We start from the raw sequence: 27,441 nt of genomic DNA on the forward strand, positions 1-27,441 counted from the left end.
CCCAGTGCTAAAGCTCTGACCCCCAGGTGATTAGGAACACATTAGAGTTGAAGGCCACAGACCAGACATCCAAAAAGGCAGACCAGAGGCCCCACAGGAAGGTAGAATGTCCAAGCCATTCATTCATTAAAGCTCCTATTTGATAAATAAGAAATAAGCACCTGTTGAGTGAAAAATGCCAGGCACTGGAGATAAAACTGTGAATGACTTGGGGGCTGGAGAGATGGCTCAGCAGTTAGAACTGGTCGTTCTTCTAGAGAACCTTGGGTTGATTTCCAGGACCCACATGGTAGCTCACAGCCATGTGTTACTGCATCCCCAGAGGAGCTTACACTTTCTTCTTCTTCTTCTTCTTCTTCTTCTTCTTCTTCTTCTTCTTCTTCTTCTTCTTCTCCTCCTCCTCCTCCTCCTCCTCCTCCTCCTCCTCCTCTTCCTCCTCCTCCTCCTCCTCCTCCTCCTCCCTCTCCTTCTCCTCCTCCTCCTCCTTCTCCTCCCCCTCCTCCTCCTTCCCGTCCTCCTCTTCCTCCCCCTCCTCCTTCTTCTAGCCTTCATGGGCACCAGACATACACATTAGATCAATAAACAAACAAATAACTGTGGATGACTAGGTCTGGGTGGCCAGGCTGAGAAAACAGGTCTGTTCTCAGCTGGTTGTCTAAGCCCTGCTTCCCAGCTCTGAAGAACAAGGGGCTAATTTGACTGAAGAATCTCTCAACCTGATGAGATCCATCCTTGTATCAAAAGGCAGACAGGATTAGGAGCAGTGAGATTAGGAGGGGAGAACTCTGAACACAAGGAAACAGACAAGATAGAAAGTCCTGGATGTGCCCCCACTATTCCAGGGGCACGTTCTAGCTTGCTTACCCCACCCCCAGGGCTGAAATGGAACCCAGGAACTTAGGCATGCTAGACAAGTACTCTATCACTGAGCTATACCCCAATCTTTGACTTCTTTATCAGGACCCCCTCCAAGATGCCACTCAACTCTCAGTCAGATGGCCTCCCACAAAAGGGGTCTTCTGACAGACACTTCCTGTAGATAAAATCAAGTCACTTTCCTCCAGGGCCCTGTAACCCAGAGGCTGTAACAGTGAAGACAGGCTGCACCTAACAGGGTGAGCACAGGAGAGAGGACTGGTTGAAGAACACGGGAGGAAAAATAAGGAACATACAGACTCAGGTTGGGTGAGAGTGACTCCTGCAGAATGGGACCAGCAAGGGAGATCAGTTAGGGGCTTGCCGCAGTCACAACACAGAAGAGCAAATGTGGCTTCAACTGAAATTCTTCCGCTGGAGACAGTGAAGAGCACAACTCAGAGCTATGTCACATTTGATAATAGGGCTGAAGACTTACCTACTGGCCTGGGTATTCAGAACCCAAGAGTAAGGAAGAAGATGACTGGCTGTTGGGTTCGGAGCCTGAGTCACCTAACAGGCTCAGTGATCCAAGAGGACTGGCTCTGAAAGACCAGGTCAGAGTAAGGTTTGGAGGACTGAAAGGACTAGGGTAGAGGGGAGAGTTCATGATGGGAAGTCACCAAGATTAAGTGAAGAGTTGGGAAAAGAAAGAGCAGGTGACTCCTTTGTGAAAATTTCTGAAGCGTAAGAACTTCCATTGTCTCCTTCGAGCCTCACTGTCGAGGATGGACATAGTCCTGTGCTCAGACACCCTCTGCTGCCTGCATCAAAAGAACACTCAATTCTGCTCCAGGAGCCCTGGTCACTTGCTGGCTGAGTCCCTGAGCAAGCTGCTTCTCAAGGCCTCGGTTTCCCTATGGGCAAAGCAGTAAAGATGAGTCAGGATTTCAGACCCTAGTGATCTCCAGTGTTTTTCTGGGGCCAGAATGTTGACCTTATAAATCCTTGCAGGCCCTGGTCAAGAGTGGCACAGGGTGACCAATGTGGCTGTTGTGTGGAGTTACCGAGGGAATGAAGTAGAGCCGGCAAGTAGCCAGGACCACCTAGATAAGGACCAACAAGGGTTGCTCAGGATGAGAATGACAAAGTCAAGAGTCCCAACCCCATATCCCTTCCCCAAATCCTCCCCAGAATTGTTTTTCATTCTGTTGCAGTGCTCAAGTGCCTTCCTCTTGTCACCTGAGGCTTCCATCTGCTTCTACCCTCTGAAGGATCTCATCCCACATCACTGAAGACTCCTAAGTCTCTAACTCCTGCCCACCTGGTCTTCTCGGGAAACTAAGACCCACCAGGCTCCTCTACTTGGATATTTAGCAGGCATCTCACACCTAATGTATTCAAAGCATGTCCCCTGAAGCCAGCTCCTTGGTATTCCATGATACCAGGTAATGGCAAATTCCTGTTCTGATCACTGATATAAAACAAAACAAAACCCTCTTAGTTTATCCTTGACTGTGTTGCTTCCACTCTTCCCTCTGATCCATCCCAAATCCACACACACAGAAAGACACACACACACACACACACACACAGAGAGAGAGAGAGAGAGAGAGAGAGAGAGAGAGAGAGAGAGAGAGAGAAAGAGAGAGAGAGAGAGATGACCGCAAAATTCATCCAGACCATGCTTCCCACGTCCACTGCAGCCTTCCTGGCCCAGGCCCCACCATCCCTCCTTGCGGCTACAGTGCTCTCTTGGACATCTTCCTTCTGTCCTTGGTTCCCACTGCATCATCTACACAGCAGCATCGAGTATTCAAGGGAAATATGAATGTCACTCTTGGGCCTTGACTCTTCAGTGGCTTCCCGTTTATTCAGAGTGTAGGTGGAAGTTTTGCTATAACTCATCAGCCCCTACACGATCGTGATCAACTTCCTGTGACCTCTTTAGAAGCCACCGCTCATTCCCTTCCCCAGTTTCCCGGCTGTACTCGCAGGGGGGTTTTACCCTTGCTGTTTCTCTGCAGGAACGGTCTTCCCTAACTGCGCGTGGGTAAACGCTAGACTCCGTATGCTGGGGGCCAGAACACAGATAAGCAAGGGACAGAAAAGGAAGAGGAAACAGTAGAGTCGGGTCCCACACAAAACATGAAATGCCTTGTCTTGCTTTCTGTCTTCCTAGGACACTGTCTTCAGAAATTCAGGGAGCTTAGGGTGGGGCTGCTCTGGTTCTTCAGCTACTGTCCCCTTCCCATCCCATGGCTAACAGACTCACATCTCTCTAGCAGTCTCAGGACTTCCAGACAGGAGCTGTCTGAAGCCCCTGAATGGACAGCCCAGTCCTTTCTGCCCCTAAAGGATGCAAAAAGGCCATCTTCCAATCATGCACTTGTTCCCACTACCTCCCACCTCTCCTTCTTCAGGCCTCTTACTCTGGTGTTAGGAGGCAGACTTCAAGGGGGAAAGGGAAGGGCTGGGGCAAAGGGCACAGGAGGCTTGAGAGAGGAAAACTGAGGCAGAGAGAACCGCAAGCTGTGTGGAATCCGTGACCCAGGGAGAGACCGGGATAACTTGGGCCAAAAGGGGTCCACGTCAGAGGTGAATGCAGCCAGCAGGCGCCCTGCCTAGAGGGACAGACTGACAGGAGACCTGCTATTGAGGAAGGGGCCAGGAGCGGCTCCGAAGAGGAGCGGGCGGTGCGGGCAGCAGGACCACACGCTGCCGGGCCGCGCAGGCGGAGGCGGGCGGAGGCGGCGGGCTCAGCGGAGCGGGCGGGCGCCGGGAGCGGGCTCGTAAAAGCCGCGCCGCGCGGGGAAATTGCCGCCAGAATCGCTGAGCTCCACAAAACGCCGCCCGCGCGGCCCGCCGCCGCGCCCGCTCCAATCTCCAGCCTCATCGGCGCGCGGGCTGGTTATGCATTTAAATGTTATTTAATTGGATTGCGGAGGAGCTGGGGGCCAGAGTGCCCCCGCCCCCGCCCCGCACGCACCGCACGTCTGTTTTCCGAGTCACAGATTGCCGCGCACCCCCTCCCGCCCAATTCCACCCACCCACCCGCCTACGACGCTTCTCTTCCCGGCCAGAGGACACTCAGAAAGACATGGGCCTATGAAGACTGAAAACTCAGAGGCTACACGCGCGCACACACACACACACACACACACACACACACACACACACACACACACACACAGACACACAAAGACACAGCAGCAACAGAAATTGACTACACACGTTTGCATGAGTGTCCATCTGGAAGATTAAGAATGGCAGACAAAAAAGCTCTGCCAGTACCACAGAAGTACACAAATGCACGTTAACACACTGGAAGCTCATGAAACAATGCAACACACCACCTGACCTGTCCCGGAATAACGACACTCACAAAGTGACACTGCCAAGCATGGGAACAAGGAGATGCCAAAGCAGGGACTTCATAGGGTGAGGCAGAGACCCTCCCCAATGTAAGGAGAGAAGCCTGCAGTTCCCTCTCACATCCGCCATCACACCTTGCCGTTGCCTTTTCAAGGTTGGAAAGCTAAACCTTTTGTTCAGTGACATGTTGTCCTTCTCCCAAACCACTGCACAAGAGGCTTCAGGAGGCAACTGCATCTGTAAGGAAGTTCCTTAAACTAAACAAAGAAACAAATGGAGTCCAAATCACAAGTAGGGTAGACACACAGCAGGAGGGCCTGGGCATTTGTATGAGGTGGGAGTCTCCCATCTCAAGTGCAGTAGGAAGCTAGATGAGGGGTCAGCACCATCGAGGTAGACAGAAGGACAGCATGTCCTGCAGAAGCATGCCCTCCGCATACTCCCAACCAGCAACAGGAAATTGCTGGCCTTAGATGATCAGGGTCACACCACTTCAATTAATGAAAATGGAAATGGCAACCTGGTTTGGCACAGGCCACCATAGAGGACCATTCTGGGCTCTCAGCCATCCCTTCTGCAAGCAGGGCCCAGAGAATGACATCAGCCTGGGGACCTTTGAGCTGGCTGTGGGCAAAATATATGTATCCTATTGCAGTTGGCCTGCTTGCATTGTGTCTGAGAGTGTGGGGGTCCAATCAAAGAGGAGAAAGTGTCCCCACAGACATGATAATTCAACCTTGACTGCTAAGCACAGGCACAGGCCAGGCTGGCATTGAGGTTTCTGGAAAAGAAAGCAATTCAGCTTCCCCCAAAGCAATTTATTTCTGCATCACCTGATGGCCATAGCTGGACAGTTTATCCATGTGTCTACCCTCAATGTCTCATGCTCCAGTTGAAGTTATTTGCTTCTCTGGGGAACTACAGGGGGTTGGGGAGACTGACATCCTAAATAGGAATATTAGAAGAGTAGAGAGTTGGTCTGGGATAGGCCACAACCTCTAATCTCTATTCCTTTTTTGAATTCTACCAGTATCTCATGGCCTCAGCCATGGCCAGGCTGCATTTCCAGTCTTGTTTTTATAAAGCACGGTGGGGGGGGGGGGGTCGAAGAGCGAACATTCTGAGTGGGCACTCTCTTCTACTGAGCTGCAGGCCAGCCCATTTCCTGATACCTTTGCTCTAGTGCCATAACAATCCCTGACACAGCGTCCTGCAGTTTTCCAGAAGCTGTTTGTTTGAACAAGGCCTGCTTATAGAAAGCAAACTCTACTTCCCATCTTCCACAGAGATATGCCTGACCTTTGACTCCTGCCTGATTCCCCTCAACCTGTTTCCTAGCCCATGGCAGTTGGAGCTGAGAGTACCTGACCTATTCCACCAGCACACACTCACATCCATCTTAGGGGTGCCTGGAATACTGTGTGGACAACCTGTTCACAACATGCTTTCAGCTTGATCTATCCTATAATGTGTATTCTTGTATCCCTAGCACTGGACATGAACACCGCGAAGATAAAGGATCATCTCATTCCCCTCTGTCACTCCCTGCGGTGCCTAGCATGGACAATGACACAGCACCATTATCTACTGAGGTGAGAAAAATGTGAGAGCCCACACACTGGTCTCCCTTTAAGCTGCTCTGTCTGGGAAGGAAGGGAATGGAGGTAAGAGGATTCTTTCCCAACCTACCCTACTCCTCAATCTCAGAAGTATCACCACCCCAACCAAGCACAGCTTTGGTCTCTAGGGAGTGAGTATGTTCGTGAATGTGTGAGTGCCTGAGGCGTGTGTGTTCGTTGTGTGCCCTTGCTCCTGTGTGTGTGTGTGTGTGTGTGTGTGTGTGTGTGTGTGTGTGTGTGTGTGTTAGAGTAAAAACTTCTAAGCCTCCATCATTCCTCCAAATCAGAACCTAAACACGCAAAAAATAAATTCATGGGCACATGGATCCTCCCAAATCAGGTCCATGCTTAACTAGCATGTTCCTGTGAGCACCTACATTGTGCTAGGCATGGGGAGGAAAGAGATATAAGAACCCTTCTTGCAGGGCAGAGGTGGTGCACGCCTTTAATCCCAGCACTTGGGAGGCAGAGGCAGGCGGATCTCTGTGAGTTTGAGACCAGCCTGGTCTACAAGAGCTAGTTCCAGGACAGCCTCCAAAGCCACAGAGAAACCCTGTCTCAGGAAAAAACAAACAAACAAACAAACAAAAAACCTCCTGGCCCTCAGGGCCCTGTGAGTACCTTGGAGAATTAACCTAGATTGCATAAGAGAAGCACACAGAGACCTAGACTCTGTTAAAGCCCCAGCAGGAGGCTCCTCGGATCTCTCAAATCACAATCTCTTGAAGTAAAGCAGGACTTGAATTTTCCTGAACTTCCCTGAATCACAGCAGGGTTGCAAGCCACTGACCTCTGCCTTCCAGCTGCCCAAGAGGACTTCTGCATTAATGGGGGTTCTTTTATTTGTGCTGTTCTGTTAGCGCTGCCAGCCATGAGTGAATGACCACCTGAAATATGGCTAGTGAATTGAAGGAAATTTTACTTAATTCTTATTAATGACTTCACACAGAATGTCGGGGATGCAGCTCATTTGCCTAGCATACACAAACCCTAGGTTCTATTCCCAGCACTATATAAAACCAGGTGTGGAAGTGCATGCCTGCTATTCCAGCATTCAAAAGGGAGACTCTCATCTACATAGCAAGTTCAAGCCAAGCCTGGGCCACACATGAGATTTATTTATCAATAAATCAAATAGACTATATATAGCTACTGACTGTTGTATCAGACCACAAAATTCCAGATGACCCTAAATTCTATACATTTTATTTTTATTTTATGGAATCATTTGTTTATGTGTTTGGATGTTTGGATGTTTGTGTATGTCTGTCTGTTGCCCATGGGTCAGAAGAGAGCTTTAAATCTCCTGGAACTGGAGTTACAGCAGTTGTGGGCTGCTTTGTGGGTACTGGGATTGAAATCACATCTTCTGCAAGAACAAATGCTCTTAGTCACTGAGCCATGTCTCCAGCCACCCCCCATTTCATTTCGTTTATTTATTTATTTTTATTTTTAGAGACAGGGTTCCTCTGTGTGTAGTCCTGGCTGTCCTGGAACCTGCTCTGTAGAACAGGGTGCCCTCGAAGTCACAGAGATCTGCCTGCCTCTGCCTCCCACAGTGCTGGGATTAAAGGCATGTGCCACCACCACCCAGCTCCATCTTATTTATTTTTAAAAATTTAAGACCAGGCACGGTGGCACACACTTTTGATCCCCATGCTAAGGAGGGAGAGTCAGGTGGATCTCTGAGTTTAGGGCCAACCTGGTCTACAGAGTGAGTTCCAGGACAGCCAGGGCTACAGAGAAACCCAGTCTCAAAAAAATTATTATTGTATGTGTGTGATGGATGTGTATATATTGAGTGAGTGTGCGTACATCAGCAGACAACATTGCAGAGTTGGTTCTCTCCTTACACTTTTACATGAGTTCTGGGGATCTAACCCAGATTGCCAGGCTTGTGTGGCAAGCCCCTTTACCCAGTGAGCCATCTGGACAACCCCCAGTTTGATTTTAGACTTCACTTCTCATGATAACAGGTTTTATATGTGTGTTTGTGCATGTGTGTGCATGAATATGCCTATATGCCCGTGTGTGCCACAGGTTCACATCAGGTGTCTTCCTAGGCTGCCCTCCCCACTTCTGTGCAAGTGTGTGTGTCTGTGTGTGTGTGTGTATGTGTGGTGTTGGGTTTCCATGGGTATGTGAATGTATAATGTGAGTGCATGTGTGTGTGCATACCTGTGTAGACCAGAGATGTCTACTTCTATCACTGTCCTTATTTTTGAGACCGTGTCTCTCAGTGAAAACACAGTTCGTTATCCAGCTAGACTGACCAGCAAGCTCCAGCAATCTTGTCTCCACACTGGGATTAAGGGCACAGCAATTAGCCTCCTTCCCCTAAGGATACTCTTATCTGCACTGAGGAAAGCTCTTCTGATTTAATTGATAAAAGCCAGTACGGTGGAACTAAGTCTGGACAGCTAGATAAGCACCCGGACCGGATTCCAATCATGGGGTGGGGGAGGTGCTCTCCTGAGTACACTATCTTATTTGAAGTTAACCTTGATGAGAGATAAAATGACTTTGCTGCTATGAACTGAATTATGCTCCACAAAATCCATATGCTAAAGCCCTAATATTTGGAGATAAATCCTTTAAATAAATGAAGAAGCATTAAAGAAAGGTTAAATGAAATCCTGAGGGTAAAGCAATAATCCGATGATTGCTATCCTTCCAGGAAAGAAGGGGGACACGATGGAGCCCAGCTGCTGCAATGAAGAAAGGCCTCAGTGGAGCCTGAGCTGCTAACACTGTCATCACGTACCTCCAGTGACCAGAATTTTGAGAAAATAAACTCCATTGTTTAAGCCATCCAGACTATGGTGTTTTTGTTATGGCAACCCCAGCAGGCTTGGGACCCTGACCCTGACAAGTCACACTGGAGGAATCGAGGGGGACAGCTCACTACAGGAGATCACGTAGTGGCTCTGCCTACGGAAGGCCTTTGAGGCATCATACTGGTCTCTACCAGCCAAGCATGCCGGGTCAGCCTTTCCCCTAGACCTGCATAGTCTCACTACATGTTAATCCCTCATTTCCCACACCTCCCTACTGCAACTTTGCCTTCAGTTCCTTTGCTGAAGTTTGGGTCTTCAATGTTCCCCAGAAACGATGCCTTTTAGACTCAGCCACCAGCCTATTGCCCTACAAGGAGATGAGAGAGGCTTTAAGAGGCAGAGCCTATGGGAGCAAGTGAGGTCACTGGGTATGTCCTTGGAGGGATACTAGGACTCCAGCCCCTACCTCTTGGTTTACCGGCGCCAAGAGGAAAGCAGGATTCTTCTGCCATACACAACTAACACTGATAGACTCTGCAACTGATGGCAGAAGCAACACAGCCAGGTGTCCGTGGGATGGAAATACACAAATGTGAGCAAATAAACTTTTTCCAGTCTAGGGATGTAGCTCTATGATAATGTTTGCCTGGTGGGGTTCCTTCATCTGAGGGCTTCTATTAGGTATTTCTGCATATGTATCCCATGCATCTAACTCTCCTCACTGGACTCTAAATTCTCAAAGATTAGCCTAGTGCTCAAGACCCTACATGAGCTGGCTCTGTTTTCTCACTTTTTCTCCAACATGGCCAAGCCTTCACTAATCCCTTGGAAGCTCTCACTCTCCGAATCTTCAAGACTACCCCCACCAAAGCTTCTCCTCCCCCCTCAGCTAAACATGCAAGCATAAAACAGCTTCACCTCTGCAGTTTTCAAAATGCTACCACAATGACCCATCCTTAGCAGTAGCTGCAGAGAGACCAGGAGACCACAACATGTGAGGCTGTGAAGTGGTTCTGACGGATGATCTGGAGTCTGTACAAACTCCCAGCTTAGGGAGGTTCCCCAACGTCATTGCTGTCACTCCAGATACCTGTTGCGTTTCTGCCCACCTAGCTATAAACTCAAGCACTCCCAGAAACCCTTCAGCTTCAGTAATTCGCAAAACGAAACTCAGGAAATAAAAACACTGTATTTATTCATTACAATTTATTCACAAGTACAAATCAAGGGCTAGGGATGTAGCTCAGTGATAGAGCAGTGCACACTTCACATCCACAAAACCCTGGGTTCAAGCCCCAGAACTCAAAAGTGACACAGAGACTATAAATGAATGAGTTCACAAACCAGCACCAACTACCCAAAAAGAAACCAACATATATGTGTTCACCAATCAGCAAGTTTGGCAGAAATTAGTGTCCAGAGTTCTGGTCAGGGTCACTGTGTAGGTATAACTGGTTGAGATCAGGGGCCACTCGACTGAACTCAATGTCTAGCCTTGTCCCATTCTGGCACTCAGGCTGATCGCCCTTCAAAATTCCAACCCAACCCTCAAAGCATAAAGCTGGTCTTTTCTAGGGATCTGGCCTTCATCATGAGTCAAAGCTTAACAAATCCTGCTGTGCTCTGAGGTTCCAACATGAACAATAATGACACTTCTAGCTATCACTGAGGAAATCTCAAAGATTTAGTTTCCCTCTCAGGAACTGGGGATGGTTGATTAAAATCTTACTAATATTTAGAATGCTGGAGATGACTTGTGTCCCAGGAGATAAGGAGACCACATGTTCCTCATTAAGGTGGTCCCAAGTCCTATTCCCATTGTGGGTCACTCTCTAGTTCTTATCACAGATCACCCAACCAACCATTCAAAAGACAGAGGAGACACCAGTCTCCCCATCAACTCCAACAGTGCCCCAAGTACCTGAGGAACTAGAGGACAGACCCCCTTCCAAAAAACCCACAGCTTGGCTAGGACAATTAGAGGTCCCACCCCTCTCCAAGCTACCCAAGAGAGGTTTTTTGCAAACAGTGAATAGGTAAGAAGAAATGGGAGGAAACATCCTAAAAGCAACATTCTCCCACCAATGAAGTGTATAGAAAGGGAAGAGAGGAGCCAGGTATTGGTGGCGCATGCCTTTAATCCCAGCACTCAGGAGGCAGAGGCAGACAGATCTCTGTGAGTTTGAGGCCAGCCTGGTCTCCAGAGCAAGTGCCAAGATAGGCTCCAAAGCTACACAGAGAAACCCTGTCTCGAAAAACAAGAAAGAAAGAAAGAAAGAAAGAAAGAAAGAAAGAAAGAAAGAAAGAAAGAAAGAAGAAAGAAGGGAGAGAGGGAGGGGGAGGGAGGGGGAGGGAGGGAGGGAGGGAGGGAGGGAGGGAGGGAAGGGAAGAGAGAACCAGCACAAGAAAGCCTACGAGTCTTTAATGCTTAGTCTGAAAAACCACAGGCTGGAAATTTCATAACATTGGTCCTTCCCTAGTAAGGAAAGGTCTTCAGAGTGGACAGGGAATTCCTTTGTAGTGCAATGATACTCCCAGCTCAGAGAGAGGCTAACAGGAAGAGTTTGTAGTGAGCACCATGTGCTGGCCCTTTGCAGAGTACTCTGCAGTGCTCCCTCAGTCCTCACACCTCTCACCAGTGCCAGGAGGCAAAACTCCTATTTTACAGAGGATCTTGAGGCTTAGAGAGGTTGTCCATAAGCAGGCCAGGCAGGGTGGCACATGCCTGTAATCCCAGTATTTAGGCAGGAAGATCACCACAACTTTGAGGCCAGTTTGGTCTACAGAGAGGGTACCAGGCCAGCCACTACTACACAGTGAGACCTTGTCTCAAAATCCAGAAGGAAACTGGATATGGTGGCACATCCTTTTAGTCCCAGCTCTCAGGAGACAGAGGCGGGAAGATTTCCTGTGAGGAAATCAAGATCAAGACTGGGATCTTGTCTCCATTATGAGTTACAGGCCAATACAATGAGACCTTGCTTCAAATTTTAAAAACAAATAAATAACAGTAACAAAAATAAAACATGAATTTTGGTTTTTCAAGGCAAGGTTTCTCTTTGTAGTTCTGGTTGTCCCAGAGCTCACATTGCAGACCAAGGTGGCCTTGAATGCAGAGATCCTCCTGCCTCTGCCTTCCAAGTGCTGGGTTTAAAGACATGTCCCACCACTGCCTGGCTGAAAGAGGGTTTTTGTTTTGTTTTGTTTTAAGTTCACAGACCTCATGGGGGAGAGGGGAATGAAAATCTAGACCTTTCCTAGTCTACCACATAGAAGTCTCCCTCAGACCCAACCTTGGCCTCCCTGAAGAAATTACATTTTTATTATTTATTTATTTCTGAGACAGAACCTAACCTGATCTTCTTGCTTCTGCGTGCTGACATTACAAGGGTGTGCCAGGACACCTGGCTAAGAAGTTCATTCTCAACATGATGTCTGTCCTGGCTCCTGGGAAGAGAGGAGCCAGCTGGAGGGAAGTGTTCTGTAAGGATAAGTAGGGCTCCTGGAAAGATTGTCCTCTGGCTGGGGAGGGGAAGGTGTGGAGAGGACAGATAAAGGGAGGTTGGACTCCATCAGTACACTTAATGCATGTGTGGAAACACCACACTGAACCCCACTAATATGCACAGTTAGTGTCAAAAAAGGCGGAGGTAGATCAGCGTTAGCTTTCCTAGTGTACATGAGGCAGTGCCAAAAACCATGCCAATAAAAAAAAACAAAAGAGGAAAGATTAAAATTAAAATGATCTTTCCTCCACAACTTCAAATATAACCTCAGGCATCCCTATCTAGGACCCTCTGCACACAGAGGCTCCCAAGGAAACTACGTGAGTAAAAAGGCCCACCTTCTGCTGATGCTGCCCAGTACAAGCCACTGAAGACACAAGCGTGATGCTCAAGGAATGGGAAGACGGCAGGAGAGCTGCCCACCCTGAGATCAGAGTCTGCCTGGCCATTAGAGGACAGTCCACAGGGGTGAAAACGTTTCCTCCACCAGGGAACCCAGCAAACCCTGTGTGTAGTCACCTGCTATGCAAGCCTGGGTGTCTAAGGTGTACTAGACCTGGCTGGGCACTCACTGGTTAGCAGAGGCAGGAGCCCCAACTCTTGGAGTCTTTCCCTGGCCGCTGCCTCCCAGCCCTTGTTGGCCTGTGGGCTTCGAGGAGAGGGATGCAGCAGCCCCTCCACCTGCACCTCCGGGCTCAGCCCTGCCAGAGCTCTTCTTGCCCGCTGTTCTGCAAGCCGCCCCACTCCCACTACCAGCCGCACCCCAAGTAGCTGAACCTGCCGGCAGAGGGCTGCATCGCAGATCATCAGTAGCTGCTCCCGCTGCTTGGCTGGCAGCTCAGCTGGGGTAAGGTTTCGTCCGCTGGGAGCCAAGAAGAGCAGAGGACACAGATTGTGGACAAAGCAATGTCGGAAGAAGACATGGGGCTGTCCGCAGAGGGCCCGGAAAAGGCCCCAGAATCGGGCTCCGCTCACCTCCGACTGTGTGCACTCCAGTCCCAACACTGGTCGCTTAGGGTGCTCTTGGGGAGGGGTCCGCACAGAGCCCCCAACTCCCAACCAGTCCCGGACCACATTCACTTCTCCAAAGGGTACCTGTGGGGGAATGAGATAGACACAAGGGGATTCAAGCTGGAGATGATCAGGCTGCTGTGAAGGTCTTGCCCACCCCCACCTTCGCCTTCAAGTCTGTGTTATGGACTCCCTGCCCTGTGGTTTGGCCCTGTCCATTTGCCCTCCAGTTTTTCCCACTGTGAACTGTGACCAGCAGACACTGTGTGCCTCTACTTTCTCCAGGCACTAGGACCATATACAGGCAGAATGCTAGGATACTTGGCCCTACAGAGGGCATGATTCTAATACTGGTGACAGACAGATCTCCTGAGACAGAAAGTTAGCCAGGGTGAAAGGAGTCAGGACAGGCTGATCTCTGGGTACCCTCCCAGTCCCAGGCCTCAGGCTGTCATTTCCATCCATCATCATTGATCACCTTTCATCACTCAGCTGGGGTCAATAAAAGCGATTGAGTCTCCTGCCCTGAGGCTTCTTTACCCCCACCTGCAATGCACCCCTACCGAGTGGCAGTCACTCAGCCAGATCCCTAAGGTAAAGCTGGCTGACCTGAGCCTGACTCTGTTATGAACCTTTTGGAGACCCAGGGACTTGCCACCAGGACGCCCAGCAGCTCTTAAATACCCATCCCGCCCCAGCCAGTCTTCCTGGTGGATCCAGCAGTCCCAGCCTCACTCCTGACTCCAACCACTCTAGGGACAAGGGAGATCCGGCAAGGTAAGGTGTAGGGCAGGATAGCGGAAGGGAGGGCTCTCAGAGGCAATTAGTGGAGAGCTCACAGAGGAAACGGAACTACCATTAATGTGCTTGGTTAACTATGAACAGAGAAGCAGGGAGAGTGCTTGAGACCACAGGAGCCAGTGTATGTCTTGCAGGGGATGGGTGGGGGGCCCACCCACCTCCCAGCCAATTATATGTTCTTCCTCCACGGTACACCCAGGCAAACATCCACCTCAGAACCTCACACCAGAGGAAGACAGGCCTTTACCCCAGTCTGGGCCATGCCAAAGGGTCCTGGGTTCATGCCCAGAAAGAGCACTTCCTTGGGACCTTGGCAGTAGCGAGTCACGTAGTTACTGTGCGGCTCCCAAGCATAATCCACTGGGTTATAGATGACACCCACGGGCTCTGGAAACTGCAGCTGACGAAGTTCAGCATTGAGTCGAAGCTCCTCCTCCAGGAAGCCCTCAGCCAAGCTTCGAGTGCAAGGCAGAGGCTCCATCAAGGGGCCTGTAGGTTCATGAGTAGGCCCTGGCAGGAACGCCTGGGACACAGCCATGCCGCTGTCACCTGGGAAAGAGGTATACAGAATTTCCTTCAAAATCAACCCAGGGTTAGGATCTGTACCAGCCAGGGGCTCTCACTATCATTTCCTGGGTCAGAAGAGATCCTAGGAAGCCCTGACCGTTACTACAAACTCACTCAAGATCCTGGTAATGAAGGGACCTCTGCCCCCACTTCAGAGTCCTCCCTCTTTCTGATACATCAAGCATCCTACATTAGTCACTTGTCTTGCTGCAACAAAGAACCTGAAAAAGCAACTGAAGGAACCATTCATTTCAGCTCTCAGAGAGTAGAGCTCATCAGGGCGGCCATGGCTGCAGGAGCATAAGGTAGGTGACCACATTGCAGCCATAGTCAAAAGTGATGATTGCCTATATTCAACTCTCTCTCTCTCTCTCTCTCTCTCTCTCTCTCTCTCTCTCTCTCTCTCCTCCTCCTCCTCCTCCTCCTCCTCCTCCTCCTCCTCCTCCTCTTCCACCCACTCAGTTTTATGAGACAGGCTCTCACTATGTACCTTGGATGGCCTGGAGTTCCATATGCTGACCAGGCTGGCCTTGAACTCAGAGTTCTCAAGGTGTGTGTTACCTGGATAGAGCTCTCTTATGCTGTGCTGGCTAGTTTTTATGTCAACTTGACACAAGACAAAATCATGTTGGAAGATGGAGCCCTCAATAAAGAAAATGCCCCCACCAGACTGGCCTGTGGTGCATTTTCCTGCTTGATGGCTGATGTGATGGGAGGGCTCAGCTCACTGTAGGCAGTACCATTCCTGGGCTGTTGATCTCTAGCGCTATAAGAAAGCAGAGTGAGCAAGCCATGGGAACAAGGCAGTAAGCAGCTCCCCTCCGTGGCTTCTGCTTCAGTTCCTGCATTGAGTTCCTACTCTGACTTCCTTTGATGATGGGCTGTGGTGTGAAACAGAAAGCTAAAACAAACCCTTCCCTCCCCTACTTGCTTTTGGTAATGGTGTTTCATCCCAGCAACAGAAAGCCTACGACAGCCCAGGCACATCCCATGGGTGGTACCACACTCTTCAAGTTTAGGTTTCCTCACCTCAGTTAGTCTAATTTAAAACCTCCTTCACTGACATTCTCAGAGATTCATCCTCAAAGTGATCCCAGGTCCTGTCAAGCTGGCAATCAGGTATCAACCATAATAGTGCCCCACCCCAAGTGAGTTCCAGAACAGCCTCCAAAGCAATACAGAGAAACCCTATGGGGGGGGTCAACCCACCCCCAAAAGAAAAAGATTTATCTTCATTTACATATATGTGTGTGTGTGTGTATGTGTGTGTGTGTGTGTGGCTATATGAATGTATGCCTCATGTGTGGTGGTCAAGGAAGCCAGAAGGCATCCGATCCCCTGGAGTTGGAGTTACAGGAAGCTGTGAGCTGAGATGGGTACTGGGAACTGAACTCTGGTTCTCTGCCAGAGCACTGCATGCTCTTAACCACTAGGTCAAATCTCTAGCCCCTTCCTTACTTATTTATTGAGATGGGTTCACGTGTCACCCAGACTGGTCTCAGACTTGCTATGTAGATGATGATGGTCAGAAACTCCTGATCCTCCTGCCTCTGCTTTTTGTTTGTTTGTTTGTTTTGTTTTGTTTTTCGAGACAGGGTTTCTCTGTGGCTTTGGAGGCTGTCCTGGAACTAGCTCTTGTCTGGTCTGGCTGGTCTCGAACTCACAGAGATCCGCCTGCCCCTGCCTCCCGAGGGCTGGGATTAAAGGTATGCGCCACCAACGCCCAGCTGTTTTGGTTTTTTTGAGACAAGGTTTCTCTGAGTAGCTTTGGAGCCTGTCCTGGAACTTGTTTTGCTGGCCCCAAACTCACAGGGATCTGCCCTCCTCTGCCTCCCAAGTGCTAGGACTAAAAGCGTGCACCACCATTGCCTAGCAAACAGTTTTAAATTACATTTGTATATATTTGTGTGTTCATGCATGTGTTTAGGCATACATGTGCCATGACACACATGTGAGGCCAACTCACAGAAGTCTGTTGTCACTGTCCACCATGTGGGTGCCAAGGACTAAACTCAGTCTTCATTCAGACTTGGTGACAAACACCTTAACCTACTGAGTCACTTCACTGTCTGGCCTGCACTTCTTAAGTGCTGAGATTAAAGCCTGAACCTGACCAGGCTACACTGTCAGGACACATCTACCGGCATCCTTGCTCTCCAATGTCATCCTTAATAAAACCAGTCCAGCCAGGATGAGTGTGTCCTGAAGACACTGTGCTGACAAATGAGATGCAGGTGCACAGCCACAGCCCAGAGACTTGGGAGGGCTAATTACAGCAGCTTCCAGGTGGCAAGCAATTGCTCTCCACCAGGTACACCTCATTGATCTTCATAACAACCCCATGAGGTGGGTATTATTGCTCCCATGTTACAAGCCAGGAGACTGAGGCTTAACGAGATCAAGCAAGTTGCCTAGGGTCATGCAGTTAGCAAGTAATGAAGCTGGGATTTGAACCCACACTATCAGACTCAAAGCTATGCTCTTAACCACCCATGCCATCTTGCCTTAGACGGTTTGATCAGCCACCCTACTAATTCTACAAGCCCCTAACCCCAGCCCAGCTCTTTCCCACACTCAAGAATCCTCAGAGGTGAATAGGATGATTACCAGACTCTGAATAGACTCTTACAAGCTATGCAACCATGGCCAGAGCCTCTGGTTTTCACATCTGAATACTAAAGATGATAATGCCCACTTCATAAAGCTGCCTATGAATGGGAAGAGGGGGAAGGAACACAGCAGCAAGCCTTCTAAACTGCAACAGCTTGTTCTCACACTGCTAAGCACACCCAGAGCTTGTCTTTGGCCATTTCACTCACTTTCAAAATGCTTCTCCTACCCCAACTCCCAAAACTTTGCACAGGTCATCTTTTGTTTCATTTTGTCTTGTTTTGTTTTGTTTTGAGACAGGGTTTCTCTGGGCTTTGGAGGCTGTCCTGGAACTAGCTCTTGTAGACCAAGCTGGTCTCAAACTCACAGAGATCCACCTGCCTCTGCCTCCCGAGTGCTGCGGCTAAAGGTGTGTGCCACCACCACCCAGCTACACAGATCATCTTTACAAAGCCAACCAAATATGATTGAGTTAACCAGGACAACCACCAGCAGTCAACCAAGAGGGAGACCCAACATATCCAGTTCAAACTTACCCTTCAAGATACAGCTCAAACCATCTCCTTGGTGAAGCTTTGCTCCACCCTACAAGCTATGATTATAAAATGTTGAGGGTTTGTTCTCCAGCTGGTGGCACTATTGAGAGACAGATGAATAAATAAGGATGTTAATTTCATAGGCTATTGGAAATGAAGCCTAGCTGGAGGAAGTAGGGCCTGGGGAGTGCCTTGAGAGAGTCTGAAGGGTGTATCTTGTCCCTGGCCCCTTCCTGACCCCCCTTCTGTTTCCTGGCTAACATAATATGAGCAAACTTTGCCCTATATCAACCTTTCCACTGTGATGTTCTGCCTCAGTCCAGACCTGTAGCCATGAGAGGCCAAACAGCCGGGACTGGAACCTCTCAATTGTGAGCCAAAATCTATCTTACCTCTCTCATGCTGTTTTTCTCAGGTATCTATCATAGCATGAACTGCCTGGCATATCACACACAAGAAAACTGGCTGTGAAGCCAAGAGCTACGTATCTTGAACAAAGTGATTCAGATGCCCTGGTGAAGGCTGAAAGCCACTGGGTACTGACAGGCTTCTTCATGAATTACTTGCTAGGATTACTTGCATGTGTTACCCACCATACCAGGCCTGGAACTGATTTGTCCACATAGGCACCAGGACATTCTGGAAAGCTGAGAGTGGTATGGTGCACTGGGATTTCTGGGAGCTTGCTTTGCACTTCCCTATGTGGAACCAATATTAGAAAAAGCAGCACCAGTGGTGGCTCTCAGGTGCTGAAGACAGCAAGGATGGACACACACAAAAGAGACAATTTCCACTGTTCAATTTTCAAAGTCCAGTCTTATACCACAGGCTAAAAGTCAGCTAAGTTGAATCCTAGCCCTGGCTTTATTTCTTAAAAGGTTCTTTCCCTTAACATTTATTTATTTGTTGAGACCAGGCATGCCATAGCACACATGTGGTCAGAGATAACTTTGGAGAGCTGGTTCTCTTCTATAGTCAAGGCTCTGAATGTAAGGATTCAGGCATTATGCTGCCCTGCCCCTGTCACCTGGCAGAATGCACTCAGGCAGTGCCCTGGTCAGCCCAGGGTTCCATGACTACTAGTCTGCACGCAGGTGCAAAGGACCCCTTTAAAAGACAGATCCGGCCCACTTACGCTCTCTTCCCAGCTCTTTCCTGCTGTTCCCCTGGGACAGACAGGACTTTTCTTGTATCCCTCTTCTCTTCTATCCTCTCTGTCTCTTTACCTCTTTTCTCTTTCCTTCCCCCGCTTTCCCTTTCTAATAAAACTTATCACTAAGCTCTGTCTGCCTGGCATGTTTGTCCTCCCCCACGCCCCACCTGGGTCACCCTCGCCTGCCATGGAATCCGCCAAGGTTCCATTCCCCTCGAGCTTTATCAGGGTCATCAGGTTTGGTGGCAAGCACCCTACCAACTTAGACATCTAAAAAGGTTCTCTTGCACATGTCATTTTAAGGCTCTTCTCTATAGAAACCACAGATTCCACCAGCTGTTAACTTGTTTATCTTTTAAATATTTATGAGTCCCTTCCGTGTCAGTCTCTTGCTGGAGGAATAACTCCAAAATGAATAAAATGTAAGACAGGCTTTGGGTAAGCCATGAACTAAGAGCACAGACAAACAAGCTGAAATACAGTGTAATCGGAGCTTTACTATCCCAGACAGAACATTAAAGGAGCACTAAGGGAAGCCTAGCAGTCCTACCTAAAGTCACCAACAACCATTTGCTTAATGGGCAGATGCTGCAAGTCAGCGGAGCCTTGGAGTTCAATCCCCTACATGCCTATAGGCCCTGCACTCAGGAGGTAGAGGCAGAAAGATCAGATCAAGAGCATTCCTCCCATAGCAAGGGTGAGGTCAATTTGGACTACATGCGATTTTTTTTTCTCAAAAAGCAAAAACCCAGATGCTTGAGAAACGTGTCACACATTTGAGATTATATTTAAAAGCAAAGGGCGACCCTGAGATACGTGTGGTCGAGGCTGGACTTCATACTCGTAACCGACCTATCTGAAATTAACCCCAAGAAGTTTAATAGAATCCAAGTCACACTGGGCTGGAGAGGTGGCTCAGCAGGTAAGAGCACTGGCTGCTCTTCCAAACGTCTCAAGCTTAATTCCCAGCACCCAAAAAGCGGCTCACAACAGTTTAACTGAGGCTATGGGATCCAATACCCTCTTCTGGTATGCAGACGTACATGCAAACAAAACACCCATAAGTAAATAAACCTAAAATAAAAACAAGAATCCATGCCACTAGCTAGCCCTGCTCCGTGTAGGCTCTCCATGAATCCACAGGATTTAAACCAAAATCAGCAGCGCAGCGGGATCATAGATGCCCCTTTGGGCCTCCACGTCATAGCGCCGTCACCCCTCCCGAGCCCAGCGAGCCCCCTACGCTGCGATCCAGCCCCCTACTCCCTCACCTGCAGCAAGCTCTCCATGCAGCTTCCGCTTCCTTTCTTCATCCCGGCGCAAAGGACACTGGAAGTCGTAGTCAACAGCATTTTAAATTAGAAGAATGGCTAGCAGCGTCCGCTTCCGCCGGAAATGTCCAAGTCCCCGGAAAGCTCGATAAGCGAACTCCACGGGTCTCTGGGGATTGTAGTTTAACAATATGATTTAAAATATGATGTCTTGGAAGTTAGAGGCCAGTTCATTCATAACAATCTGGACTCTCCAGCCATCACTAATCCCTCATCCACTATAGACCCTTCCCAATGACCCCGCTGCTCTAGTTATGAGACCTCACCTTTGCAGCCCTGTACGAGCTGTGTGCATAACATCCAAGGAGCCGTTTCTCTCATCCTCCACTCTTTGACAATGAACATCCCATTACCATTAGCGTCCAAATCCACAGCTTTTCACCATTTTGACCTGGCTCCTTCTTTTGCCTTGACATCTGCCAGCCTATATCCTAGATTGGAATTCTCCAGAGAAGCAGAACCAAAATCATTTCTCTACGTATGTGAGGAGATGTATTGTGGAAATATGCTTGAAGTCATATGGAACCTGCTGTCTATAGCCTGGAGAACCAGGAAAGCCCTCTGTAGTTCAGTCCGAACCTGAAATGGTTCTACAGAGAAGCTTCTGATAGAAGCCTTAGAGATGGAAAATCTGAGAACCAAGGCCCGTAAACCAGTCTCCATGGTGTCCCGCCCCCAATTTGCAGAGATGGATGCCTCAGTTTGCAAAGAGGCAGAATTGGAAGATAGTATGGCTGGTGTGGCCGCACATATCTGTAATCCAACCACTTGGGTTGCTGAAGCAAAAGGACCATCAGTTGAAGGCCAGCCTGGGTAGACTCTATGTGCTTCCAAAAGTGCGGCCACCCAGGGTAACTCCCGCAGAGTCCCCTCACCCCAGCCTGGAGTGTGGAGGAGCAGGGCAAGGATCACCAGGGTGTTCTAGCAGGTGGCCACTATGCGAGCACCTGGTCTGCTGCACCTGGGGGAAGAGCTACCCACTCCACCTAAGATTCTTCCCACTGCCTCACCTTTGGCAGTTTTCCACCTCTCCTCCCGCCCCCAATTTGCAGTGTGAGGGACCAGAAGTATCAGAAGTTCAAGGTTATCCTCTGCCAAATATCATGTCTGACACTAGCCTGAGCAAAGTGAAATCTTGTCCAAAAAGGAAGAGAAAAGGTGTTGATGGAAGGAATTGATTATAGGCTCCACCACTCTTTCAGGTACCCCTCTCCCCGACAATTGTTTGGCTTGCCCAGCTCTTCCACCTGGGTTTCTGTTCCTGTTTCAGGGAAGGGTGTTATTGTTTAGAAAAAGGGTCTCCTCTCATCTTTGCTGTCTTGGAATTCACTATGTAAACCAGACTGACCTGGTCTCTAGACCAAATCTGCCTGACTCTGTCTCCTGAGTGGGATTAAAGGCCCACATGGGCCACCACCCCCAGTCCATCACTCGGGAGGCAGAGGCAGGTGGATCTCTGAGTTTGAAGCCAGCCTGGTCTACGGAGCAGTTCCAGGACAGGCTCCAAAGCAATACAGAGAAACCCTGTCTCGAAAAACCAAAAAAAAAAAAAGAACCCCAAGTTGGCCTCGGGCAGAGCAGCTATGAGTAAAGTGAGTATCTGGGAGACAGAGATCCTACAAAATGTCCCCCTACTTGCCTGGTGTGGTGACTCTTGCCTTTAATGCCAGCATCCTGCAGGTGGGGGAAAGCATCCCTGTGAGTTCCAGCCTGGAGTAAATAGTGAGACCCTCTCTCAAAAACAAAGACAAAAAAGAAAAAAAAAAAAAGATGCTCACCACCTAATGCCAACTTCTGTAGAACTGAGTAACTCCTCTGTCCCTATGAGTCCACTGACCCCTGGAAGCTCAGAGCGAGTCCCTAGGAAAAGAGGAACAGAGGTACTGGTGAACTGCTAAGGCTGACCCTGATGGCCTCTGGCCATCCCCCCAACCCTCTTATCTTTCAAAAACTGTGGGCTTGGAGCTCTGCTAAAGGCATTTAGAAATGAGACCCTGAGATGAAAGATGGGCAAAGCCCTTCCCTAGTTGCCGTGCCCTCCAGAAGCCTTCAACGGACAGGCTGACAGTGCTTGATGGTCTTGTGAGGCAGGGGAGACAGAAGATCCTGGCTGTGGCCAAGGGATAGCTCTAGCCCTGGGCTGTGGAGCCGCCTCTGAGGCCTAGCAGCAGCTACTCTGCCCTCCTGTGTTCTGAAGGGTTAACTTGCTTTCTTGTTTCTTTCAGGTTTCAGCAGGGTGCAGGGGCTGTGTTGGGCCACGAGCGCCATCTATCGGCCTCTGGATGAGCTAGTTTCGCCTTGCTAAGATTTCCAAGCCAAGCAAGCCCTTCCCCTGCCAAGGACCTCAGGCTGCACAAAGCTAAGATTGCAGGCCTCGTTTTTTGCCTACTGGGTACCAGGTGTCACCTGGCCACTTCCCTGTGGAACTCCAAAGGACTTCCTAGAGCTTCTGTCCACGCTCTGAGCCCCTCTCTCCCAGCCGGGTAGTACATGAACAAACAGAATGAAAGATGATGGCCCCAAGCCAGGGCTAGATCTGCAGTCACATTCTCCGTTTACTAATGGGACCTCAAGCATGTTACTTCACATCTCTATGCCTCGGTTACCCCAGCTGTAAAATGGGACAATCCTTGAAATTTATCTCTTTCGTGATAAATTAACCAACACGGTGTTTTATTAAGACCTGGCTCAGAGGGGCTGGAGGGTTAGTCATTGTTGCTATGGCTACAGGCAGGCCTATAGGCAGATGCTGGGGCTGAGCACACAATAATACTAACCAACTCATCCCTGGAGAGTTCATCAGAGACCACAGCCTGCCTGGTAAGATTTGGGACTCGGAGTCTGGGCTGCAAAGTGCCTTTCAGTCATCAAAGGTCAGGAGAAGATTGGATGAAAGATCAGAAAAAAGAAGGGCTCGCAGTAAAGATGAAGGAGGGCAGGGTATAGCTCAGTGGTTAACTGCAAATTAGCATGCACAAAGTCCTGGATTCCATGTTAGTGTACACACACACACACACACACACACACACACACACACACACACACACTCACGAATGCATGCACGCACACACGCACGCACACACGCACACATGCAGGCAGGCAGACAGACAGACAGAGATGACAGAAAGAGAGACAGAGGCAATAAGGAAGAATTATCAGGCACATAAAATGCCCCCCCTTACCGTATGGGTTGATGCACCTATAATATCAGCACTCGGGAGACTGAGGCAAGAGGGTCACAAGTATGGCACCAGCCTGACCTATAGACCCTGTCATTTAAAAAAAAAAAAAAAAAAAAAGCCAGTAAAGGGGGCTGGTGGTGAGATGGCTCAGCAGGTAAAGGTAACTGCCACCAAGTCTGACAACCTAAATTCAATCCCCAGAATCCACATGATAGAAGGAGAGAACTGACTTCCTGCAAGCTGTCTTTTGGGCTCTACCTTCCTGATGGCACATGAGCACACACTCATAAATAAATAAATGTCAAACACCAACCCACAAAAGGCCCTGCTTTAGGGAAGAGGAGGGCAGGCCCATTGTGAAGAGGAGGGGACCAGGGAGGGGACCCAAGGGTGGGGTCTGAGGGGGGGGACTGCATCCCAGCAACCTGTCCTTGTCTCTGACTGAGAAAGCTCAAAGGTTAAGTACCTCCAGTTCTGCAGGAATTTAGCCTTCTATAGCTTGCCAGGTGGGTAGGCTACTATAATAGAGGAAGCTGCCTGCAGGTCCTCAGGCCCCATTCCCACCCTCCTCCCAGAACCGGGGAAGCAGGGAGCTGAGGTCTTATCAAGCCATTTCCTTGTCTCTGTTCTCTGTGTCTGCCTTCCTCTATCTGCAGAGAAATGGGTATGTAGATTTCCCCAAGGTGTGAGGAGGTAGGAATATGAGCATCCATGGACTAAGGCTTAAACCCAAGACCACAGAGGTCAACTTTTGGGGTTGAAACCCACTTAACTGGAGGCAGGTGGCAGTTTCCTAGCCTTCCAGCTCTGGTGTCCTCTGCTCCTGGCTCTAGATGCCTGGGGTACCCAGGAGAGGGGTGGGCTGCTTTGCTTGCTTAGGAAGCAATTATCTATCAGAGGAGCCGTCAGCTCGCTGAGGCTCTCTTCTCACTAATCGGATTTCATCAGGGCCCCGGGCTGGGGGGAGGGGTGCTGAGTAATTTGGCTTGATGCAGTGGTGGGAGATGTCGGGGCTAGGAGGCTGGGCAATCTGTCTGAGTGGTGTTAGAGTTGTCCAGAGCAGTTACCCCGAGGGGACCACACAGAAATCAGACAGACAGCATTTGGGGTGGGGGGAACTGACCCCCAGGTCTTGGAGTGAGAAAAATGGATGTTAGATTTCGATTTTGCAGACTGAGAATGTCTCCTGCCACTGAGCTGAGCAACTAGGAAGAGAAAGAAAGATGATAAACCGGGGAGCGAGGCCACAAAGCCAAGAGGAAGGGTGAGACCCAACATGTATACCACCCCCTCCCCGCTAAGTCCCACCCCCCACAGCCGCCTGTGTCCACAGCCAGCAAGTCACAAAGGAAGACTTGAGGCCTCCTGTGGTTCTTGAAGACCACACTTAACCCTGTCTGTCACCTGCCTTCTCCCACAGCCTCCCTGGGCCTATCTTCCCTTTTCTGCCCATAGGCCCCAGTCCTGTGTGGTGTCCTCCAGCCCCACCCCCACCCCCACCCCTCCACTCCTCACCTCTATTCCACAGCGTACAGAACAGTCTTCAGGAAGCCAGCAACAGTAGCTAATCACTGTTGAGTCTCCTCCCACACCTGATACCACAAAAGTGCTTCCAGCAGGACTCACCTCCCTCTCAGCCCTCCCCACCTTGGCCTTTCTTTCTCATGGCCCAGTGCCACACCACTCTTGTCCCTTGCCTGGAATTCTTCCCATGCCCCAAACCCCAATGCCCAATTCTCCCCTATTGGAAGGTTCTTTGCCTGTACGAGGCTGGAACCAACCCATAGTTCAGTGTGTCTGTTGGTGCTTTAGGGCTCATGGCTTTGCCACCCCGTGTGTTCCTGGATGTTGGCACTTGCTTCTCTCAGGGCACAGCCAGGCCTTTTGCCTAGTATATGCTCAGTGAATCCCTGTGCAGGGCTGGGATGGTACCCTGAGGGGAGTCCTGACTTAGCAGATCCCAGGTCCTGGGTTCTACCCCCAGCAAGAAAGGAAGAAAATAGCAGAGTGGGCATAGTGGCACACACCTGAAATCCAGCACTTGAGTGGTGGAGGCAGTCAAGGTCATCCTCAGCTACACAGTGAGTTGTTATTTATGAGACATTGTGTCGAAAACAACGTGCCAGGTCTGGGAGTCCTGTCTGCCACGTGTGTTCAGCTGCTCCCCAGCCTTCAGGGGAGGAGGGAATGTCAGAATCCTGGGCACACACTCCTTCACCTTTTCGTGAGGACACCAGGCACAAATCACAAGCCACAGGGACTCCTTGCTCAGCGGGTCAGCCGCCTCTCCTGCCACCCAGTACCTCCATGTCCTCTTAGGTCACATCTCTTGGGCAGGGTGGTGTGGAGAACTGCCCCACCCTCACTCCGTTACTGGCAGGTTGAAGTAGAGCCCAGGCACCCTAGGCACCAAGCGGAACCGGATGCAAACCCGCCCCAGCCCTCACCCAGGAGGGAGGACGGCAGAGAGGTGGGCCCCGCAGCCCAAGCCAGCTTGCATATATTTGCATGCTATTTGCATGTGATCAACTTCATGTTCAAAGCCTGGCCCTCTCCCCATGCGGGCGGGCCTCCCCGCACATCCTCCTGGGTGCGGCCAGGGTCCCCGCGCCCCCCGCGCTGGCCGGGCCGCGCAGCCGCGAGCCTCGCGGAGGATCCCAGCCCATTGAGGCCGCTGATTGATGGCGCTGCCCTCCGTGTGAACCCGCCTTTAATACCGAGGAAGTTATGAAACCGCCATACATCAGCGCCCGCCGCCCCGCCCGGCCGCCGCCCCGCCCGCCGGCTCCTCTTCAAAACCTCATTTGGGCTCCGGCCGCGGGGCTCGCAAGGAGGGGGGGGCGGGACCCCGCGCGCCCCCCACGGCTGCATCTCCGGACCCATTTAGAACTGCTGACATTTTATCTGTGTTCCATACATCACTCCGTCCCCAGCAGCCATCTCGCAGCGAGCGGCGGGGGGGGGAAGTGGGGGGGACGACTGGGGTCTTGAGCTGAAGATGCGAGGAAGCCGGGTGGAGGTGGGGAACCGCCGCTGCCCGCACACCCCTTCCCCACCTGAGAGCTTGTGCAGGTGGCAGTCTAACAGGGGGTGTGCCCTGTACAAGTGCCTGCTGTCTTTTCTTAGGGCGGCTAGGTTTTGTTGCCCATTCTCCTGATGAAAAGTATAATGGTCGTTTAACCTTTCTGTGGACCTCTTCTAATATTTGCTGCACACACACCCCTTTCTGGGAAGTCCTTCTGAATATCTAACCATTGTGCCTCATGCTGCATCATCTTGTTTTGTTCTTGGAAGATAAGAGAGCCATGTCGCCTCTCACATGCTTTAAATCCTTTGTTACAAACCCCTAATAGTCCAATTACAGCCACCTGCCCACACTCTTGAGTTTTACGAACGTGATAGAAGGCTAGGCCACTAGAAAAGGGGAAATGGAGACCCAGACTCAACAAGAAACGAAGCCAGGACACAGGGCCCCCGAGGCAGAACGCAGTGACAGACAGCTAGGTCTGGACCAACAGACAGCGGGCAGAGTAGGAAGGAAGGGGGATGGGAGAGAGGCGGGCAGACAAAGAGAAGCACACAAAGCGCTGGACAGGCAAAGGGACTGTGGCTGGGGACAGGCAGACAGCCGAGAAGCCGAGACAGCTGCGCGTCCGCCGGCGGGCACGTGAGCGAGCCCTCCCGCCTGTCCATGTCACTCAAGGCTCTGCAGGAATGTGGCCGGGGTCCCTGGGGTGCTACGGCTCTTGAGTCTGCATCTTGGTCATTTTCCTGCGGGTCCTTCCCCAGCCCCCTAGCTCACCGTGCCTGCCCTCCTGTCTCCCCTATCTGTGACCCTGGCCCAGTCCCCGCACCTCATGGCCTGCCCTTCGCCCTGACTCAGGGAAGCAGACATCCCCCGGACTCCGCCAGAGAAGGCCAAGGGCAGCTCGACTGCGCCCAGGTCCAGCCAGGCTCAGGGCTGGGAAGCGCGGGTATGGGCTCATCCAGGCCCAGAGGGTGGGTGTGGTCGGGGCGCATTTGCATCTCATTTGCATGTGTGAGTTCCCATTCCTCCCCTCGGACTCTGCAGTCCACCCCCCACCCCCCACCCCCGCCTTGGACTTCAGCAAGGCCCG

General features: G+C 50.4%; 1 protein-coding gene and 1 long non-coding RNA gene across 11 annotated transcripts; one reads left to right on the plus strand and one right to left on the minus strand.

The window, feature by feature from the left end:
• Positions 1-726: 726 nt before the first annotated feature.
• On the plus strand, positions 727-8,635 carry LOC118237926. Its single transcript, XR_004768650.1, has 3 exons — positions 727-2,303; positions 5,720-5,822; positions 8,527-8,635. It is a non-coding gene; the product is annotated as an uncharacterized LOC118237926 (long non-coding RNA).
• A 2,329-nt stretch (positions 8,636-10,964) lies between these two features.
• Positions 10,965-25,769, minus strand: Smug1 (single-strand-selective monofunctional uracil-DNA glycosylase 1). Of its 10 annotated transcripts, none has more exons than XM_027396763.2 (10): positions 25,351-25,769; positions 24,839-24,915; positions 23,324-23,410; positions 21,920-22,001; positions 20,408-20,585; positions 20,082-20,250; positions 17,658-17,757; positions 15,002-15,277; positions 14,192-14,493; positions 10,965-13,227 (listed from the first exon to the last, which is right to left on the minus strand). In XM_027396763.2, exons 8-10 carry the CDS (start codon positions 15,021-15,023, stop codon positions 12,673-12,675), a joined length of 879 nt encoding a protein of 292 aa, XP_027252564.1. In that variant the 5' UTR covers positions 15,024-15,277; positions 17,658-17,757; positions 20,082-20,250; positions 20,408-20,585; positions 21,920-22,001; positions 23,324-23,410; positions 24,839-24,915; positions 25,351-25,769; the 3' UTR covers positions 10,965-12,672. The 10 variants fall into 10 exon arrangements, with proteins under 10 accessions (XP_027252564.1, XP_027252567.1, XP_027252570.1 ...); XM_027396766.2 differs by lacking the exon at positions 24,839-24,915 and having other exon boundaries at positions 25,351-25,493; positions 25,627-25,765; XM_027396769.2 differs by lacking the exon at positions 24,839-24,915 and having other exon boundaries at positions 15,187-15,277.
• Positions 25,770-27,441: the final 1,672 nt, after the last annotated feature.

Source organism: Cricetulus griseus, chromosome 2 (genome assembly GCF_003668045.3).
Source record: "Cricetulus griseus strain 17A/GY chromosome 2, alternate assembly CriGri-PICRH-1.0, whole genome shotgun sequence".
In the NCBI taxonomy this organism is placed as follows: domain Eukaryota; kingdom Metazoa; phylum Chordata; class Mammalia; order Rodentia; family Cricetidae; genus Cricetulus; species Cricetulus griseus.